Genomic DNA, 12,291 nt, shown 5'->3' on the forward strand with positions numbered 1-12,291 from the left:
CCAGAGCATCTTTAACGAGCCCATTTGCCTCCCTGGTTATATTTCCTCTCATTTGTTTAGTCGCACAAAATGCATTGACAACCATGGTTTCTTTTGATTATACTTCACTTTGAAAGAGCCAGGAAGGATTTCCGTAGAAGGATCCTGATGCTCAGAGGAGCGCACGGCTAACTGAAATGCCTTGCAACTCTGAAATTCTTTGAGCTCGAGTTACTAATCTGTGTCCTTAAGGGCACCCGTAACAAAAGTTTCAGACATTTGTTAAGTTTTGTGGTCATCGCTTCAAATCTGTGGGCACACAGAAGCAGTTATGAAGTGACTTTCGGAAAGTTACAGCTTGAGAATGACCATGATGACTTCTGATTTCCAGCCCAGGGGTTTTCTTTATATCACATCAGGCTTAAGGAGGAGGATGCCATGGTCATGAGCTTGCTGGAGATATGTGGCTGTTTTTAGTGTGGCTCAGAGGTTAAAGCATCTGCCTGCAATGCGGGAGACCTGGGTTCGATCCCTGGGTCAGGAAGATCCCCTGGAGAAGGAAATGGCAACCCACTCCAGTATTATTGCCTGGAGAATTCCATGGATGGAGGAGCCTGGTGGGCAACAGTCCACGGGGTCGCAAAGAGTCGGACACAACCGAGAGACTTCACTTTCACTTTCAGTTGTCACTCTAGTCCAATTGGACAGGTGTAGTGGGCTGGGCAGAAGGGTTTGAACTTTATGTGATAAGTATGAGCAGCCCCTTGAGGTATGACTGAATATCTGTTTTACGAAGAATAGTCTGAGAGTGGTATCCTGGGTGAATTAAAGCAGAATAGTATTGTCTGGGAACTTGGTGGGTCCTCCACAGGCCTACTGAGTCAGAAACTCTGGTGGTGAGGCTGAGCAGTATCTTTTAACAAGCCCTCTGGTGAGCTCTGTGTGTGTACAAAGTCACTTTGTCTGACTATGTCTGACTCTTTTCAACCTCTAGGCTTATAGCCTGCCAAGCTCCTCTGTCCATGGGATTCTCCAGGCAGAATCCTGGAGTGGGTTGCCTTTTCCTCCTCCTGACCCAGGGATTGAACTCGCATCTCTTAGGTCTCCTGCATTGGCGGGCGGGTTCTTTACCAGTACTGCCAGGTGAGTTGAATGCACACTAAAGTTTGAGAGCCACCTAAGCAAAGTAGAATCAGGGGGGATTTTTAGAGACTATTTCATAATTCAGACTTTATGTGATGAAGCTCTCAGCTACTGTGGTGGTGGCGGAAATGGACAGACCACTGACCCCGAGATGTCTTTGAGAAGTTCTAGTCGAAGTTACACTTGCCGTCGTGGTCATTCCTTGTAGATCACAGGGTAGGACCGATATTCTGGAGGGGAAGGAGGCTTAGTTTCATCTGAACAGGTTAGTAAAGCGCTAAGAAGGGTGGAGTTCATTGTGTTGGGAGGTGCCGAACACCTGCATTTGTTTCTCCCTCTAAGCAGGGCTTGCAAATACATCCCCCCAGGGGCCAGTGTGGCCAGCTGAGATGCACAGGTGGTGGTTTGTATGGCACGGGGACCAGTATCTGTTTCCAGCCCATTTCCTGGTAACAAAAGATGAGCTGTACCGAGAGAACTGGTGGGAGTGGAATTAAGAGAACAGGTGACAGGTACGCTGGGAAACCTACTGGTTGAAGGGAAGGCGTAATGAGAAAGGGAGTAGGTATTTCAGAGCTAAAAATTGCCCTTTGCTCTTAGAGAAAAACCCATCTTCTCTACCCCTGTGGCTTCTGGTTTCTGCCTGATTTCTATCCTCATTTCGTCTCACTGTCTGCCACGCTCACCACATGCCCAGTTTAGAATCTCTCTTTCCCCCTCAACCTAGATATTCCCACGTCTGCTTTCACCCTGTAGCCCTCGGATGTCCCCTCTTTGAGAGCTTTCCATGAGCATCCTCTCTAATGTTGAGCCTCACCCCACCTGCGTCCCCAAGCAGTTTCTTTTCCAGATGACCTACTGCAGGCTGAGATCATCTTCGTTACTGGTCTCCTTCAGTGTGCCGTCCCTCCTCAGGAGAATGACAGTGCTTCCACAGTCAGGAATCCTGTGGGTCTTGCTCAGTGTTGTATTCTAAAACCTAGAAGAGTGCCTGGTGCATAGTTAGAACTCTGTAATGTTAGTTGAATGAATCTTAGGTAGAGATTTAATTGGGAGGGAGGGAAGGTGGGGGGAGAAAGTGAGGGAAGAGATACGTCTGTAGACCCTAGGCAGCAAATGACTGCTCACTGCCGGATAGTGGAGGTGGCACAGGATGAATCCAAGAGATGCTGAGGAAGTAACACTGACAAAATTCTGTGGTGCACTCATACTGGAGGTGTAAGCAACTTACTTGTGAAGACTCTTCCTGAGAGGTTTGTTAGTATGAGGTTTCTCAGAGAAACACCACCAATAGGAGAGCTATATCAAGAGAGAGAGAGGTCGAGGGAGAGGGAAAGAGATTGATGTATTATGGGAATTGGCTCGTGGGGTTATCAAGGCCAAGAAGTCCTGGGACCTGCTGTCTGCAAACTTCAGAACCAGGAAAGCCAGGGTGCAATTCAGCCAAGCCCGACGAGCTGGGAACCAGGAGCACAGGAGAGCAGAAGACAGATGTCCCAGCTCAGAGAGGGAAGAGATCGCGAATTCACCCTTCCTCTGCCTTTGTTGTTCTGTTTTGGCTCTCAGCAGGTTGACTGATGCCCACCTATGTTGGGGAAGCCCATCTGCTTTACTCAGTTCACCAATTCTAAGGCTAATCTCTTTTAGAAACGCTCTCACAGACACAGAAGTAGTATTGGACCAGCTATCTAGACATCCTTTACTCATGCAAATTGATGCATAAAATTAACCATCGCAATTTCTGAGCTCCGCAGCTCACTCCTTTTCCAAGAGCTTGTCTCCTCTCTGCACCGCCCTGGAGGAGAGATGCTTTCGGGTCCCACGCATGAGGAATTTTGTTTCTGCCCAGAGCAGCATTTCTATTCCCCTCACCTGTCCACTCAGCAATACTTACTGAGTCAACAACACTTACTTACTGAGATTTACTATGTTCTAGGTACAAGCAAAGGCCCTCGGGGTGCAGCAGCGATGAAAACAACCTCCTTGCATTTATATCCTAGAGAGAAAAGATAGACAAAGACAACAGGTCCGCAAATATAGGCATATGGTAATAAATGGTATGGAACTGTGAGATGAGATGGGCTCGGATCAGCAAGGCACTCTGATTGCCTGCTTTTTGACCTGAGATCTGAACAACAAGAGGTAACCAGACACGAGAAGCCCTGGGGGCAGAGAGTGGGTGGTTCCCTGTAGCAATTTCAGAACCTGCTTCTGCAAGATGAGTAACTGAAGTGGGATTTTGTTTTCTTCCTTAAAAAATGAATATGGAGAGCACTGGTTGCTCAGAAGTTCAACTTTGGGCACATTGAAACGAAACATTGTACTGCTTGTTTCCTTACTGAGATATTTTCTTGTTAAGAAATACTTGTTTTGTTACACAAAACATTTTGTTACCCAGTCCAAGCTAACTCTGCTTGCTTTGACAGGCCAGTGACTCTGAGAGACAAGGTGTTGAGGCAAGAATGACTATTCAGAAAGCCAGCTGACCAAGGAGATGGCAGATTAGTGTCTCAAAGTAACCATCTTTTTGGAGCCTAGATGCCAGGTTCTTTTTAAATCTGGGAGAGAAAGAGAGAAGCATATGAGGAACTAAAGTCAAAGGACAGAATGTAGAGGGAGAGACAGTGAAGAAGTAAAGTAAAAAGAATCTTCAGTTTTGAAAACTGGAAGGGTCAGCCTTTGGAAGGAGTGTGTTAAATCCCTTCTGTTCACAGGTGGGCAGTGTCAGATTATCTCTCTATGAGCTGAACAAAGGCTCTTTAGTTTACAGTCAGGCAGAGGGGCAGGGTCCTCTGAGGCAGGCTACTATGTATGATTATAATAACAAAAACAATGAAAAAGCAAGTCAAAGAAACAGTTTCCAACATGGAGTCCGAATTGTCTTCTCTGCAACACTTCAGAGATGGCTCTTGTTTTAAAGGGCGGACTTTCTATCAATCACAAGTAGTTTACATGATTTTCTAAAAAGGGTAAAATTTTGACTCACACAGATGTAGACATGAACAGATGTTAAAAATTTTGCTTAAATCATTTATCAGGGAGGGAACTGGGCAGATGTTAAAACAGATTCGAAGGTGATATCAAAACAGCACAAATTTATATAGAGTAAAGGAATATTGATAATCATGATGGTGTGATGACTGACCTAGAGCCAGACATCCTGGAATGTGAAGTCAAGTGGGCCTTAGGAAGCATCATTACAAAGCTAGTGGAGGTGATGGAATTCCAGTTGAGCTACTTTCAAATCCTGAAAGATGATGCTGTGAAAGTTCTGCACTCAATATGTCAACACATTTGGAAAACTCAGCAGTGGCCACAGGACTGGAAAAGGTCAGTTTTCGTTCCAATCCCAAAGAAAGGCAATGCCAAAGAATGCTCAAACTACCGCACAATTGCACTCATCTCACACGCTAGTAAAGTAATGCTTAAAATTCTCCAAGCCAGGCTTCAGCAATACGCAAACCGTGAACTTCCTGATGTTCAAGCTGGTTTTTGAAAAGGCAGAGGAACCAGAGAATTGCCAACATCTGCTGGATCGTTGGAAAAGCAAGAGAGTTCCAGAGAAACATCTGTTTCTGCTTTATTGACTAAGCCAAAGCCTTTGTGTGGATCACAATAAACTGTGGAAAATTCTGAAAGAGATGGGAATACCAGACCACCTGACCTGCCTCTTGAGAAAACTGTATGCAGGTCAGAAAGCAACAGTTAGAACTGGACACGGAACAACAGACTGGTTCCAAATAGGAAAAGGAGTACGTCAAGGCTGTGTATTGTCACTGTGCTTATTTAACTTATATGCAGAGTACATCATGAGAAATGCTGGACTGGAGGAAGCACAAGCTGGAATCAAGATTGCCAGGAGAAATATCAATAACCTCAGATATGCAGATGACACCACTCTTATGGCAGAAAGTGAAGAGGAACTAAAGAGCCTCTTGATGAAAGTGAAAGAGGAGAGTGAAAAAGTTGGCTTAAAGCTCAGCGTTCAGAAAACGAAGATCATGGCATCTGGTCCCATCACTTCATGGCAAATAGATGGGGAAACAGTGGCTGACTTTATTTTTATTGGCTCCAAAATCACTGCAGATGGTGACTGCAGCCTTGAAATTAAAAGACGCTTACTCCTTGGAAGGAAAGTTATGACCAACCTAGACAGCATATTAAAAAGCAGAGACATTACTTTGCCAACAAAGGTCCATCTAGTCAAGGTTATGGTTTTTCTAGTGATCATGTATGGATGTGCGAGTTGGACTGTGAAGAAAACTGAGCGCCAAAGAATTGATGCTTTTGAATTGTGTTGGAGAAGACTCTTCAGAGTCCCTTGGACTGCAAGGAGATCCAACCAGTCCGTTCTAAAGGAGATCAGTCCTGGGTGTTCATTGGAAGGACTGATGCTGAAGCTGAAACTCCAATCCTTTGGCCACCTGATGCGAAGAGCTGACTCATTTGAAAGGACCCTGATGCTGAGAAAGATTGAGGGCAGGAGGAGAAGGGGACAACAGATGGTTGGATGGCATCACTGATGCAATGGACATGAGTTTGGGTGAACTCCGGGAGTTGGTGATGGACAGGGAGGCCTGGCGTGCTGCGGTTCATGGGGTTGCAGAGTCACACACGACTGAGCGACTGAACTGAACTGAAAGGAATGTTGAAATGAATGTGCAAATTCAGGCTAAACTGGCTTCTTCCCTAGTGGAGGCAGGAAGTCAATTGAAGGCTGGGACAGAATTGTTACTTGTTAGTTACTTGTTACTTGTTAAGTAACAAGTTAAATAGTGGAAATTTGAAGATCTGATTGTTTTTATTAAACTCTTTGTGAATTGGGCAGAATCCCAATTAGCAGTTGAAAGGAGCTCCTTCAGGCTGCAGGAAAGGAAAGGTTTTTCAAGGCAGAGAGGAAACAGGGGAAAGAAGGAAGTTATTAGCCAAGAATGCATTGTTTTAGGCTAGGTTTCTCCTAAGGAGGAGTAGGAGGGGCCTTTCAGCAGATTTCCTAGTGCTGCTCAGGATATTCCAGGTTAGCTGGTTATAGGTCACATTCTTGGAGAGGATTGAAACTGATTGGTTAAGTCCTGGTGAGTCTTAGCGTAAGTGACTCCATCTTGGCCCTGTTGTCTCTCTTTAAACACAGATCTGTAGACAACAGTTATTTTGCATTGCTGTCAGATCAGATCAGATCAGTCGCTCAGTCGTTTCCGACTCTTTGCGACCCCATGAATTGCAGCACGCCAGGCCTCCCTGTCCATCACCAACTCCCGGAGTTTGCTCAGACTCACGTCCATCGAGTCAGTGATGCCATCCAGCCATCTCATCCTCTGTCGTCCCCTTCTCCTCCTGCCCCCAATCCCTCCCAGCATCAGAGTCTTTTTCAATGAGTCAATTCTTCGCATGAGGAGGCCAAAGTACTGGAGTTTCAGCTTTAGCATCATTCCTTCCAAAGGGCTGATCTCCTTCAGAATGGACTGGTTGGATCTCCTTGCAGTCCAAGGGACTCTCAGGAGTCTTCTCCAACACCACAGTTCAAAAGCATCAATTCTTTGGTGCTCAGCCTTCTTCACAGTCCAACTCTCACATCCATACATGACCACAGGAAAAACCATAGCCTTGACTAGACGAAACTTTGTTGGCAAAGTAATGTCTCTGCTTTTGAATATGCTATCTAGGTTGGTCATAACTTTCCTTCCAAGGAGTAAGCATCTTTTAATTTCATGGCTGCAGTCAGTTATATATAATTTACAAAGCTGTAAGATAGCTCCTGTGGAAGCAAAAACAAATAATCTGGTGGAGTCTTCTTTAGATTTTGGACAGTGCAGTTTTCCACCAACCACATTCTTGAGTGTGTGCGTGCATGTTCAGTCGCTCAGTCATGTCCAACTCTGAACCCATGGACTGTAGCCCACCAGACTTCTCTGTCCATGGGACTTCCCAGGCAAGAATACTGGGGTGGGTTGCCATTTCCTCCTCCAGGGGATCTTCCTGATCCAGGGATGGAACCTGAGTCTCCTGCATTGGCAGGCATCACCTGGGAAGCCTGAAGCACATTCTTACCCCTACATAATCAAACTAAAACAAAATAACCTCTGCTTCCCCTCATGAATAGAGATAGTGCCTATACTTGCGGTTTTTGGAGTGATGGGGTAATTAATCATTTATTAAGTGCCTGCTATGAGCAGTCCATGGGGTCTCTAGGAGTCGGACACGACTGAGCGACTTCACTTTCACTTTTCACTTTCATGCATTGGAGAAGGCAATGGCAACCCACTCCAGTACTCTTGCCTGGAAAATCCCATGGATGGAGGAGCCTGGTAGGCTGCAGTCCATGGGGTCGCTAGGAGTCGGACACGACTGAGCGACTTCACTTTCACTTTTCACTTTCATGCATTGGAGAAGGAAATGGCAACCCACTCCAGTGTTCTTGCCTGGAGAATCCCAGGGACAGGGCAGCCTGGTGGGCTGTTGTCTCTGGGGTCCCAGAGAGTCGGACACGACTGAAGTAACTTAGCAGCAGCAGCTATGAGCATTAATTGTCAGTTGGTTCCATTCTTGAAACAGTCCCATGAAGTAGGTGGTAGTGTTCACATTTTACAGATGAGAAAGTCAAGTTTCAAGGGTTAAAGACATAATTAGTAAGTGGCAGAGTTAGAATTCTAGTCTTTTTGTCTCCAAAGTATACATACCCACACACTCCCTGTGATAACTGCTACAAGTAAAAACTGTAAAAATTCTGTGTATTTTTTTTTTTCTTGATCTTTAGGTCACTATCAACTAAGGTGGATCTTAGGAGTGGCCTCGAAGAATGTGCGATGGCATTGAACTTATTTCTAAGTAACAAATTTACAGATGCCTTAGAATTGCTTCGACCATGGTAATTAATTTTCTTTTGTACAAAATATGTTTTTCATATGTTTTTGATGATTCTGTCTCTGATGTCATACTTTTCAGTTAATTTTTCTGCATTTCCATCTGAATATTTATAAGCTAATTTTATTGAGACTTCTTTTGATTGGTTTTAATATCCAGTTAACAAATCTATCTTGTCAACTTTAATCATTAGAGCATTTCTGATTCTTTCTCCTGCCTTTTTCTGTACTTGTTCAAATAATGTCATCTTCTTAGTTTTGTAGAGCTTCATTTGGTTTTCTTCAGTGAAATGTTTTTATGGGTATTCCTCTGAACTTAAATATGGTTGAGAAAAGTTTCCTTTGAAATGGACATGGGAAGAACTAAAATATGCTAATCTCGGAGACTAAAAAGAAATTCAAGATAATGAAAATATTCTTGGGACTCCTGATTTATGTGATAAATCAGTTTCTTTTCAATTAACAGCGCTCATGTGCATGCTCAGTCGTGTCTGACTCTTTGCAACCCTGTGGACTGTAGCCTGTGAGGCTCCTCTGTCCAAGGGATTTCCTAGGCAAGAATACTGGACTGGGGTGCCATTTCCTCCTCCAGGGGGTCTTCCCAACCCTGTGGATTGAACCTTAATCTCCTGCATTAGCAGTCAGATTCTTTACCACTGAGCTACCTGGGAAGCCCCATTTCACTTAATAGTACCTATCAATTCTTATGAAAGGAGATTAGCAGGAAAGGAAAGTGGCAGGAAAACCTATGCTTAGCCTTGTTCCTAGGCCTCACTGTGACCCTAGTGCCCATCTGTACAGTGTGACTAGAGCTTGACAGGAATAAGCTTACCTCATACCTTCAAACAGTCACTGACCTGGATGAAACTTAGACCTCCTATAATAATTTCAAGATGGTTACCTTGTGGGCACAAGAGTGGGACTCTTTCCTTTGAGGAGTCAGTAGGGTGGGGAGGGTGATGTGACTCTGGTCATTGACTTTGATTCTTAGAAATTACAGTAAGTCCCCTACATACAGACAGATTTCTTTCTGAGAATGTGTTTGTAAGTCTAGTGTGTTCGTAAGTCCAACAAAGTTAGCCTGGGTACCCAACTCACACAATTCTCTATATAATACTGTACTGTAATACATTTATACTTTTCACACAAATAATATATGAAAAACCAAAAAAATAAAACATTTTTAGTTTTACACTACAGTATCTTGAAAAGTAATGGCAACCCACTCCAGTATTCTTGCCTTGAGAATCCCATGGACGGAGGAGCCTGGGGGGCTACAGTCCACGGGGTCTCAAAGAGTCGAACATGACTGAGCGACTTCACTCACTGACTCACCTCGAAAAGTACCGTAGTACAGTATAACAGCTGGTATCCAGGGGCCGGCATCCAGTGAACAGGCAGGAAGAGTTACTGACTGGAGGAGGGAGAGGAGGTGGGCAATGACAGAGCTAAAGGATCATCAGAGATAGGAGACGGAGGGCAAGCTGAAATTTTACTGATTCCTGATGTTGATAGAACACACATTCGGATCTTAGAAAGTTCTCAACTTAAAGGTTCGTACGTAAGAGACTTAAAGTAATGTGCCTACTGAGGCGGTGGTAATTCTGAGATTTAGATGAGTTGCAATTAGTTAGCATTTCAGAGGTTAGGAACAGACAACAAAATAGATGGTGAAGCCCCTGGCCTAAGGAAGCTGCCCAGTGCTGTCTCCATCCAACACTCACATTTTCTACCTTGCCTGTTGCTACCTTTTCCCCTCCTGTCTTCTTCAGTCCTTCAGATCTCTGTCTGTCCTTCAGATCATCTTCTGTCTCTCTCTCCCTCCTTCTTTTTCTCTGCCAGTCATTCTCTCCTTATTTCCCCTCTCTTATTCTTCCTGCCTGTCTCCTGTGTTTTTTATTCAAAAAGTCTCCTTTCTTCCTCTTCCACTGACACGCAGCTGGTCATAATATCGAATGAAATAAACAACATGATCTTATATTTAGTCTAGTTTTATATCCTCTGATCTTTCTGAATATTTCACTGTTAAACATGTTTTTTTATTTTTTTCCCTCTCAAATACATTTTTTTCCTCTTGGAAAAGCTTTTGGTTTGAAATGTGAGAATTACACAGCATTATAAATCAACTATGCATGTGTGCTGCGTGCTAAGCCCCTTCAGTCGTGTCCAACTCTTTGTGACCCCATGGACTGTAGCTACCAGGCTCCTCTGTCCGTGGGATTTTCCAGGCAAGAATACTGGAGTAGATTGCCATTTCCTCCTCCAGGGGATCTTCCCAACCCAGGGATCAAACCAAGTCTTCTGTGGCTCCTGCATTGCATGTGGATTCTTTACAACCCTGAGCCACTGGGGAAGCCCCTGTAAATCAACTGTACTGCAATACAGAATTTTTTTTTAAAAAAAGATGGCGTTTAAAAGCTACAATTACTGATTTACGTTGGGTTGCTCTTATTCCTTGCATATTGTTTGTTTGTTTTCTTTTTTGAATCAGTAGTCCCCTCACTGTTTCGGACTAACTGCAGATTCTGAAAGGATGTTTAGACTCTTTCTGGTGGAGAAGGAATAACGTGGATTGTATGTGTTTTGCAGAGCAGCAGGCTGTTGTATATTGTATTTGAATTAAAAACAAAACCACACATTAATATTGTAAATCTTATAATTAACTAACGAACATAGCTTGAGAGGTTTTGAGGAAAGAGATAGTGAGGTTTTCACAGCCTGAGAGTCTGGGTTGTGCCATCCGTTCAGACTAAATGTCCTTAAGAATTTAAGCAGTTCTTACTGATAATATGAATCATCAAGAACTTTAATCAGGATTCCTAGATAATGAGTTGAGATTTGGTAAGAAGTCTACCATGAACTTTGTCTGGGCCCTTTGTGGCTGACCTGACTGGTTGCCCAAATCTTGCTTCCTCATGGCCTCTGCCTGGGAGAAGGGAGGGGATGGTTTTAAACAAGCCTTATCTTTCATAATTTCTGTGTCACAAAATATATTTTCAATGGCTTTTATTTTACACTTATTTCAGAGCTAAGGACTGCTTCTTGTACAACTGGGAAAAATTAGGATTGCTTAGAAGCATTTTCTAAGAAATGAATCGGCAGGCTGCCCCCTTGTGCTAAAACAGGGAAAAGCATACGTCTCTTTCTGCTTAAACCTGGCAAGTTTCCTGCTTCCTGCCTTCACTTTCACTTTTCATGCATTGGAGAAGGAAATGGCAACCCACTCCAGTGTTCTTGCCTGGAGAATCCCAGGGACGGGGGAGCCTGGTGGGCTGCCGTCTATGGGGTCGCACAGAGTCGGGCACGACTGAAGCGACTTAGCAGCAGCAGCAGCCGCAGCAGCCTGGACTTGAACTGGAAAGTCCCCAGTGCTTGAGCTTTTTTGGGCGTGTCTTTCGTAGTCCACGTTATTTCAGTAATTGTGGTGGAGGAGTAAAAGTTGTTACTGTGAAAGTGATGCCTTGGATGAACTAGAATTTCTTGTGGTTATTGTCAGATGAAACCTGAATGCTTTTCAGTTGAATTGAAATGCAGTCATTTCCATGTTCTTCCCAGGGCCAAGGAGAGCATGTACCATGCCTTGGGGTACAGTACCATTGTGGTGTTGCAGGCTGTCATGACCTTCGAGCAACAGGACATCCAAAACGGCATTTCTGCCATGAAGGACGCCTTACAAACCTGCCAAAAGTATGAGCTGAGCAATTAAATACTTGAGATACGCCTAAAAACCTTTCTGTCTGTGACAAAATGGATGTACTTTGCTTCACTGAGAGCTCTGTTGGAAGTTGGCCATGGTTATAGAAAAGGACTTAGAGCATCAAAGCTTCCTGGCCTCCTGTACTTTTATGAGAGATTAAAAATATTTCCCCTAAGGAATTATCCTATGATGCCGATGTGGCTGAGCACATGGCATCCTTACCGTACTCTTTTCTTTTTGGTATGTGAGCTATGGAAAAGTACTGAGAATTTCAGTGGGTTTAGCAGCAAGCATCTCTTGGGGTCCCTCTGGTGGAGAGAATAGGTACTACATGTTGGCCTGGTACTCCAGGCCAACCAAGGAGCATTTTTTAATGTGGGAAATGCTGTAAATGCAGAAGCAGGTCTTTTATTTGCCTAAATGGCCATATTTGAACAATTTTGCTTGGTGTAAATGACATGGAGTTTCAGTTTTGTGTGTATATGAAGCCTCTAGTAGAAGCTGTTAATTAGCAGGGGTGAATTTTAACAGTGAAATTATGCCCTCTTGTAATTATGTTCCTAGCCCCTCAAATGAAGAGAGTTTACAAACACTGCACTCTAACCCCATTTT

General features: G+C 44.0%; 1 protein-coding gene across 7 annotated transcripts in view; it reads left to right on the forward strand.

The window, feature by feature from the left end:
- Window positions 1-12,291, forward strand: part of TTC39B (tetratricopeptide repeat domain 39B) — a 154,860-nt gene that overhangs the window by 88,633 nt on the left and 53,936 nt on the right. For all 7 annotated transcript variants that reach the window (XM_055578034.1, XM_055578029.1, XM_055578035.1 and 4 more), the window contains 2 exons: window positions 7,877-7,987; window positions 11,538-11,669. In XM_055578034.1, coding sequence (XP_055434009.1) covers window positions 7,877-7,987; window positions 11,538-11,669 — 243 coding nt within the window. The remainder of the gene's footprint in view (window positions 1-7,876; window positions 7,988-11,537; window positions 11,670-12,291) is intronic.

The sequence above is a fragment of the Bubalus kerabau genome, chromosome 4 (genome assembly GCF_029407905.1).
Source record: "Bubalus kerabau isolate K-KA32 ecotype Philippines breed swamp buffalo chromosome 4, PCC_UOA_SB_1v2, whole genome shotgun sequence".
NCBI lineage: Eukaryota > Metazoa > Chordata > Mammalia > Artiodactyla > Bovidae > Bubalus > Bubalus kerabau.